Raw genomic sequence first — 10167 nt, 5'->3', positions numbered from 1 at the left:
TTATTATTATTATTATTATTATTATTATTATTATTATTATTATTATTATCATTATTATTATTGTCATCATTATGGTTATTATTATTATTGTTATTATTATTATTTAATAGAATGTGTGGTGTTTGGCATTTATGTTGTTTCAGGAGTGACAATCCTCCTATCACTGTCCGTATTTTCACTCATGATAGCCGATGCCCTACCACAAACATCTGAAGCTATCCCCTTACTAGGTCAGGCAAAATTGAAAATAAAAACAAATAAATACATGTCGTATTAGGAACAATATAATATATATATATATATATATATATATATTTATATTACATAAATATATTTATAGACGTACGAAAATTTATGGGTGTGTAATTTTCACATACACATACAAATATACATGTGTATGCGTATACATTTATTAATATATATATTTGTATATATTTGTATGTTTATGAACTTATATCCGAATATACTTAAAATTATATGAATTGTATTTCATACTTAATTTACATATTTTTTTAACTTGTATATAAATATATATATATATATATATATATATAGATATATGTACATGTATGCATATATATATTTACACGTATACATTCATCTATCGCTATATTGTCACCATGTCTAGTTCGAGTTTTTCTTTTTGATTTTTTCCATTTCAATAAATCACACACGCATATATATATATATATATATATAAATATATAAATATATGTATATATATTATTTTTTTGCGGAATTTTGTGGTTTGTGTTCAGCTCAGCTTGCTCTTACTCTCTCTATTTTCTCGTACATACAAAATAGAACAACACATTCAACACACTCGTAACAACACAATCAATTCAAATATTCAGACACAAGTTATTTTGTGTTTCAAAGAATTTAAAACCATAACGCTATGAACGATATAAAAATCGTTTTTCTTCGTTTTCTTTTAATCTGAACAAGTGATTTTCAATAAATATTATTTTTCATAGGGGTTATATGGTCGTTTTTCCGAACGCTCGCCTTAATAATAACCGAATCGCAGTAAACATAATTTGAAGCAACTAATATACATTTTTGATTCAAAATGTTAAACACGTCTAGTGCCTTATGACGATAATACATTTAAAAAAAAAAAAAAATTACAAGAAATTTAGCATAAACAAACGGTTTACAGTTTCTATCATGCAATATATATATATATATATATATATATATATTCGTAGCGATATGGTTATGAACAATTTAAAATTACAAAATATATACAAAATCAATTATTTACAACTATTAATTTTTTCCGTGGAAAGCCGAAAACGCCTGTACAATGTACATATATACAATAACACAATTTAGACATCATATTTCTTTAACATCATTACAAACATTTCTATAGCATGCTGTCTTTTTGTTTATGTTTCGTAAACTATTTAACCGTCACCGTGTTTCATTGTGCATTCGCATTTGTATTTGACATTCAGCTCACAGTTGTCCGATAAACCATCTAAGCAGAAGAAACTAAATAAGAAAGAAAGCCGTGCGAATGTTAAATAATAATTTTTTTGTTAAATATTAAATAAATACTTATATATAAATGTATGTATATGCATATAACTACTTATGTGTATTTTTATTCATTACTAAAATAAAAATAAAAACTACACAGTTTTGTTCGTATGATCATGAATGCGTGTCAGTATGTTTTATATGTTTTTTAATACCACTTATTTTTGTAGTGTTCTAATTATTCATTTGTTTTCATTTTTAAACATTTTGTTTTTGTTCAGTCTATTACACCACGCCATTAAAACCGAAACATGGTACCAGATGATGTGATATTGCAGACTGCAACGACAGTGATCTTTCGATTTCCCTAAGTTAAATAACATTAAACTATCGAAGAAAAACCAATTAATTTTTTTCATCACAAAACAGTATAATAATATATTCATTCATATTTTTTTTAATTTTTTTTTTCAAATGAGCAAATATTACATTTTATTTTCTTTACGATATTAATTTTATGTTTATATGTGTTATTATTTTACGTTAAACATTTTATTTCATGATCGTCTCACTATGTTTTTCTTTATCCTTCTTGTTTATAATTTATTTTATTAATTTTATTTTGTGTTTTTAAGTTTCTCTCAATGTTGTGTGAAAACAATAAAACTGATTAAACCGATTTTACCGCGTCAAAGATAAATATTAACCAATTCATATTGTAATTTAAACAATATTTGTTTATTTCACAAATTAAAAAATGGTTAAAATTTAATAAAAATTAACAAATTTACTATCAATCATGTGTACTACTATTATAATATTTGTGGGCCCCTCTGCCTCCAAGTAACAAAGCCGGTAGTTTCTTAAAAACTATTTAGTTAACTTTATACATGACTTTATGCAAATCGGTTAAAACTAAATAAATGCGTATAAATGCATTATAAATAATGTTACGCTAATTTAACTATAACTAAAATGTATTATTTGATTTTTTCATATCTATAATCTAATAAACCCTTGCAAAATAATGTTTTAAAAACTAAATTAATTAATTATGATTAATAAATAAATAATAAATTATCATAATTCCGATTTGTATAAGTTATTTTTATTATGCTTACTTTAAGACCATAGATGATCAATTATTTCACCATTATTTTTATTAATAAAATAAGTATGTTCATACTAATTGAAAACATCTAGCGAAGTGTTAGTATAAACTAATTAATGATTGCGAATGAATTATTTTGTTTCGATATTTTACTTAAATTTATTATATTTTTTTTATGCCACAATTTAGAACGAATATTCATTGAACCACAAATTTGAATAAATCCGTCTATATATGTTTGTGTCAAAACATGAAGTATTGCAATGCAATTTAAAATGTTATTATATGTATTCTATAAATATATAGATATATATCTAGACACTTACTACATAGAAATACTTACTCATGGTTAACTTTGTGGATGCGAGTCCAGCAATTTTGTCATCGTTTTACTGTTCACGTATTCAAAATAAATTTTAGAGCAAAAGGATATTTTCAAGAACGGCATTCATTAAGCATCATTTGTGAAACGCAATCACATACTTTGACCAAATACTAAAACGTAATTGTTTAATCAACACGTTTGTGTTGATTTCATGTATAAAACGTAAAATCAATGAACAGCGATGAACAGCGATAAACAATTTTTTAAATACTGTAGATTCTTGTTATGTCGAACGTCGATATCACAACATTTGCAACTAACTCAATGAAGATCCGACATACCAAAGATCTACTGCACTGTCATTAAATCCGCACATTTTAATATTTAAATTTATATTTACTAACAATATCTATACGGATTTTATTTAAATATATTTTAGTAATATGCAATTTAGTTATTACGTATTATTATTATTCTTATATCATTTTTTTCATTTTTTTTTTTTTTTTCATGATATAACACATAAATTTCTACTAATTATGTATAAATAAATGTTTCAACTATGTTACAGATAACATATTAAGAAAACATAAACGTTGTAACATATGAATGTGTTATTCAATTTAAACTGTTTTTTATTAATATAGTTTATACGCAACAGCGCTAAAAACGCGCCTCTGCATGTGGACAACTGTCTGATTTATTTATTTTGAATTATTTATTACATACATGTATTATATTTTTTGTAAGCATTCAACTAATTTACAATTATTTTATCACTATTTCATTTATCGACTATATCAAATGGATAGTACTTCGCTAGATGATAAGTAGTCAACAAAAATAAGATAACTTTAATCGATAATCATCAGTGGTCTTAAGTGTTCATTATATGATGATGATTATGATTTAAACAAGACTTGATCGTTTATCAAAAATTAATTTAAACATTTTAATAGCTTCAATGTTTCGTTAATATTACCGTATTACTTGCATGAGTGGTACGTTACTATATTTCTGTCTGTCGTAAACATACAATACCTGTCTTGTTTATGTCTGATTTGATTTTACAAATATTTTCGTAGTTTGTTTTGTTTACTTTTTTCTTCGATCATTACATTTCAAAATAGATTTTTCTAAGAATTATATTTAGAAGTTCAGCAGTGACTTGGAATTATATTATCTATATTATTTATTTTTATTAACGTGAAAAAAGTTAACTATAATTTTTACTTAGAAATTTAACTTCATTTGTTACATTCGAAGTCACAAATTAGTTAACATTTTTTGCACTTAAAAAACATTAACGCACGATGCTTAAAAAAAAGACAAAAAAAAGACAAAATAACATTTCCATGAAAACTAATATAATTTTTTTTTTTGTTATTTCAATTTATCATATAGGTACATATTTCAACTGTATCATGTTCATGGTGGCATCATCAGTTGTATCCACAATCATGATTCTGAATTATCATCACCGTAATGCGGACACGCATGTTATGTCCAAATGGGTAATTAAAGTTTATTTTACTATATTCTCAAAATTAAAATTAAAATATAGATTATCTTTAAATTTACCTATAAAATAAGTAAAAAAAAAAAAATTATTAGGGCTCTGTGAGCTGTGATCAAGTTAATAGAAATAAATTTTCCATGAAATGCTAAAAATATTTTGATTTTAAAAAAAAATTATAAATGATTAAACATAGCCTTAAATAAATTAAAATAAATATTTGTAGTTTGAATACTTATTATTCTTTAAAAATTATAGCTCTTACTTGTATAAGTATATAATTAATTACTTAAAAATTTATAAATTAATAAATTTAATTTAAAAGAAAACTATAAGCATAGATACTAGTATACAAATATGAAAATTACAAATATTATATTAACAATATTGATTCAACATAGTTCTATATATTCGAAATCATAAAAATTAAACAAAGTTGAAATATTTTGCATTGATATCTTTTTATTTACAATAATTTATAGTAACCTACATTTTTATTAAACAATCTTCTAATATAGTTTATGAATATACTTAATATATAGGTAATAGTTTATCATTATTATATTAAATACATGGATGTAACCCTTTTTAACTTCAATACTTCTTTAACTAACACAAAAAGGTATCTTGAAATTAATCTAATCTGACGATCATTGTATGAAAATATATAACTAAAATATAATAATATTATATATATTATGTACATATTGTATTAATGTACATATTATGTACAAATCAGATATCTTTAATAGATACAAAGTATTTTGACTTGGTCCGTAAAGCTTATAGTTTCAATTGAAATATTAGTTTTAATTAATATTAAAATTATTAATTAAAAGTAAATACTAAAATAATTTGACCAATGTTTTTAAATTATATTTGCCATTTTCCATGCACAATGAATCGTTCATTCATTGAAAGATATTGATCTCCTCCAGGCTTTGTTTATCCATTTAACATATTATTCTATGCACAGTACAATTAAGTAATTAATGGTATTGTTAATATGGACACGAAATCTTAAATTTTAGTTCATATACAAGTAATAAGTTATAAAAATAATTTACACTCAAGCAATAATAGCAAATAATATTCGTATTTATTGAACAGTTAACTAATACAATAATTATTATTAGCGTCGAAAATGAAATACGAAAAAACAAAAATTATTTGAGTAGGCAACAAAATATTTTTTAACACATAAACGTACTAAAATTGTCTATCTGAATAGCCGTCCAATAAAGTATCGTAATACTTTAAAAGATAATCATCATACATCAAATTATTGTTTATCGTAAATGTATCCCAACCGCTTCTCCCAATTAATTATCAATATTTAATTATTTGACTTTTTAATAATAAAATACAAGTACACTTAAATGCACAATAAATTTACGTACGTTTAAATCTGTCACAATAATTCTCGATTAACATACATTATCCATCCATCTTTTTATTATGAAAACAATAGCACAATTGAAACATTCCTAATTATAGTTATAATTCATGAAATTACGTTAGCATTTAATGAAATGTAACGTAATATAATAAGTGTCTATACTAAATCAAATGTCACGATTTCAAGTACATTATACAAGATACTACAATAGACATCCAATATTATGACTAAGGCGTTTTGGTATTGAAGTCGTTATCAGAAATCCGATTAGAAATAATAGCCCAAAATTTCGAATAAATACATAAAGGTGCGTTTGGATGAAACTTTTGTCATGCAATCTAATTATACAGGAGTTATCGTATTACGGTCACATCATCTCAAGGCTTTATAACGTATGTAATGTGATAAAGAGCGGAAACCTGAATTGCGGTAACGTGATACCGCGAAACGCATACAGCAAAGGTCCTACCAAGATAAAATATCGAAACATCGTTTTGTTCAGTGGGCGGATGAGGAGATCAATGAGGACGTGACTCTAATCTGTACTTAGAAACGGTGCATTTCTTACACCACATTGTATATAACGAATTAATGTTAACCAAAAATATAACTACTAAAAGTTATACTGACTGTAATAAGGCGCAATTAAAAATGATAAAAACATAAATAATATAAAAAAACACAAAAGTGTTCGAAACTAAATTAAACTAAATTTGTAGGGGTGTTTTGTATTATTAAAATCGTAATGTGTTAACAATAGGTCAAGTCAGAATGACGTTTGATTTAAAAAATTTTAAAACAAAAAAAATAATTAAATCGTCTTGGAAAGTCAGTGAAATATATTATATAATTGTTAATTATCTGATCTATAATAACATTGCAATTCGAATGCTTCACCAAATATTAAATATTTGTTGTTGCTTGAACTACAATACTTTTAATGGTCCGATGTCTTACCTAATAGCATTATTAAAGATGTTTATGGTGCAAATTTACTATTTAAATTAATATTAATTTAATAAATGTTTACCATACTTTAAAACCTCTACACAAATATTACATCTACGTAATCTTCACTAGATGTAGAATCAAAATTATAAAAATAATGGGGCTCCACTTCATTTCTTAGTCCGTTATGTTTCGTAAGCATAGGAGTCGATTTTCCAATCTTATCCCGAACGAGGGGGTAGTTTAATTTACGGTACGATGAACCTTTGGCGCGGACTGACCAGCGCTTTGCACTAGGGCGGTATTCGCTCGGTGGGCCGTATCGAATCTAAAACAAGCACTCGCCGTGCGTGCCCGCAGGTGAAGCTCATGTTCCTGGTGTGGATGCCGTGCTTGCTGTGCATGAGCCGGCCGAACCGGGACGAGGCGTCCGCCAACGGAAACAAATCAGACAAGAATAAGTCCACGGCATCTTCCATCCATCATCTGCCCGACCTGGAATTCCGGGCCAAGTCGTCCAGAAGCCTGTTGGCCAACGTGTTGGACCTGGACGACGACCTGAGGTCGTCCACGCGGAGCTACCCGGGCGCCCGCAGCCAGGTGGCTCCGATGCCGGAGCACATGGTCGAGCAGCAACACGCGACCGCCATGATGATCGGTGGCAGCGGCGGCAGCAGCGGTGGCGGCGGCGGCGGTGGCGGAGGCGGCGGAAACACGTCGTCCGCGATGGCCGCAGCCTCGTGCCTGGGACCGCATCGCGAACTGTCGCTCATCCTCAAGGAGCTGCGCGTGATCACGGACAAGCTGCGCAAGGACGAGGAGGACGAGGACGTAACGAACGACTGGAAGTTCGCGGCCATGGTGGTCGACCGCATGTGCCTGTACATATTCACGTTCTTCACGGTGGCCGCCACCATAGCGGTCCTCATGTCCGCGCCCCACGTGATTGTCACGTGATCGCGCCATCGGCTTCGGAACCGGCTCCGTCGGCATCACGTCCGATTCCAGCGAGCGGCCGCCTCTGAAGAACGTGACCCGCGACGTAGCTCGCGCGCAAACGAATGGATTGACGGTGTCGGCAGCGAAAAAATTAACCGTAACTACGGTCTATGAATGCGTTATTATTATTATTATTATTATTATTATTATTATTATTATTGTTGTATACGCGTTACCTTTATCGAAAACTATTTACATTTTTTATTTTATTTTTCTCTCGCAAAACCATTTCATTTTTTCTAGACAGTTGATTAAAATTACGAAACGTTAAAAATAAATATAAAAATTATTTTTCCGTTCCGGTTATTGCGTAATAATAATATTTGCCTGATAATATTTAAATATAAATATATATAATTTAACTCTGGCCCTACTCCTTAAAACAATGTAATAAACGTTCAACGGAAATAGTACACAGTATTATAAAACGTAAAATCACTTCAACAATTTTGTCGATCTACACTTCGCGATTCCATCGGTATGCTCTTTTTCCAATAAAAACGTCCACAGTTTCCCCAATTATGAAAGCGGACGCATCATCCGATACCATATCGATTTAAACGGTTCAATTCGTACTGTATAACGCAATATTTTTCGCTAACCAATATCTATATCGAAATAAGTTGAAATGTGCGCGATAACCATTTCTGGCACACCTTCATTTATTTATTTATTTTTTCGCATCATCTGAAAAGTTAGTTGTAAGTATTATAGTCACTACCCATACTGCCATATGAATATAATATATTAATATTATTAATATGTATTCGTTTTTTTTTTACGTCTCGTTTAAGGAATAGGGCTTTCGTGGAAAATATAAAACATTGTTTATCAAAAAACAATTTTTCATTGTCACAGCGTCGTAATAAAAAAAAAAAAACTTGCGGATGTCGTGACACTTTTGAAATTCAAATTCAGTAATTATTATCACATTGTCGTTTGTTTAAAGCTTTATTTGGTATTGTATGAATTCGTTGTCCAGTCGACAAAGTTGAACTCACTGCTGCATTCACCGTTTATATATATTTGAGTTTCACATTTATCCCATGTATGCCTATTTATTTTATTAATCATTTTACAGTGATGTTTGTATTGTTTTAGAAAAAATTTAACCCTAAACAGTTTGAAAACACATATTTTTTCAAAATTCAGTATGTTTGTTTTTCTAAAATCTGTACTCGTTCAGTATCCCTATCGGAAATCGGTATTTTATTTTCAGTGATCATGATACCTATTGAAATTAACTGGGATTTTATAAACCATAAACGTCAATAACGATCATATTAACCGATAATCTCGTACTGACGGTCAACATGCTTTATGGTCAGTATATGCTATAGTAGATATAATATTTGAGATCTATAGATTCAGCTATTACCGTTATATCTATTTCACAACATAATCAACAAATACGAATTTTACAATCCGTTTAGTTAAACTCTACCGAAAAAATAATAACCTCGAAATCCAATATTAATGAGTAATATTTTTTTTCTTTCCAAAACTCAACCCATGAATTGAACTTATAACTATAACTTTTTTATTTAATATTCTCATGTTAATTGGAGTAATACTTTTCACATTCAACAATGCTATTAGTATTCTCATTTAACGTACAATGATTAATTTGGAAAATATTTTACCGAATTAAAAACTCATTTTAAACGATTTATTCAACTAACGTGTCTTCAATAGAGAATTAAAAGATTAATATTTAGAAATTGATTTTCTATTTCATAACAACGATTGAATATATTTATAAACTTATTTAAATTACGGTTCTTTTATAATTTAGGGATTATCAAATGCATTATTTATTCACCCAGGTTATGTTTAGCATAAATATTCAATATTTGAGTTCGTAACATTACTTTATAATTTATTTCTATAATAATTACTGGAATTACTAAATATTGAAAAAACTGGTCATAACATCCAGCAATGATGTCCTCTTGCTCAAATTTTAAAAAAAATATTTATTATAATTAGTTTAGCAATTAAAAATATTTGCCTTTTATGTTTTGACCATTTTACCTAAGAGGTAAAAAATAAATTATAAATCAAACACTCCTCAGTAAAAGGATTGATTATACAATTAACCGTTCATACTTTTTAGTACAATTTTGAATTCAGAATTTTTTTTTTCTTTTTAAACGAAATAGTAAAACTTTTATTTTTTTTATTTTACGCGAACGTTTTGCTGTGACAATCTTAGGATTATAACATCGCCCATTGCTAGATTACAATAGTAATAATAATAAATGTTACAATTATTATCATTATTATTATTATAATTATTATTAATTATTATTTTTATATTTTTTATTTATATTGTTATTATTATTATTATTATTATTATTATTATTATTATTATTATTATT

General features: G+C 27.6%; 1 protein-coding gene across 6 annotated transcripts in view; it reads left to right on the top strand.

Moving 5' to 3' along the window:
- LOC112693506 (neuronal acetylcholine receptor subunit alpha-7-like) overlaps positions 1-9489 on the top strand; it is a 69340-nt gene extending 59851 nt beyond the window's left edge. For 2 of the 6 annotated variants that reach the window (XM_025568618.1, XM_025568616.1), the window contains 3 exons: positions 144-230; positions 4329-4438; positions 7148-9488. In XM_025568618.1, coding sequence (XP_025424403.1) covers positions 144-230; positions 4329-4438; positions 7148-7744 — 794 coding nt within the window. In that variant the 3' untranslated portion in view covers positions 7745-9488. Of the gene's footprint in view, positions 1-143; positions 231-4328; positions 4439-7147 lie in introns of all 6 variants that reach the window. The other 4 variants (XM_025568620.1, XM_025568619.1, XM_025568614.1 and 1 more) reach the window with 3 other exon arrangements.
- Positions 9490-10167: the final 678 nt, after the last annotated feature.

Source organism: Sipha flava, unplaced genomic scaffold, assembly GCF_003268045.1.
Source record: "Sipha flava isolate LNK unplaced genomic scaffold, YSA_version1 88_pilon_pilon, whole genome shotgun sequence".
In the NCBI taxonomy this organism is placed as follows: Eukaryota; Metazoa; Arthropoda; class Insecta; order Hemiptera; family Aphididae; genus Sipha; species Sipha flava.
Note: the sequence above shows the minus strand (reverse complement) of the source record. Positions and strands in the feature narration are given on the sequence as shown.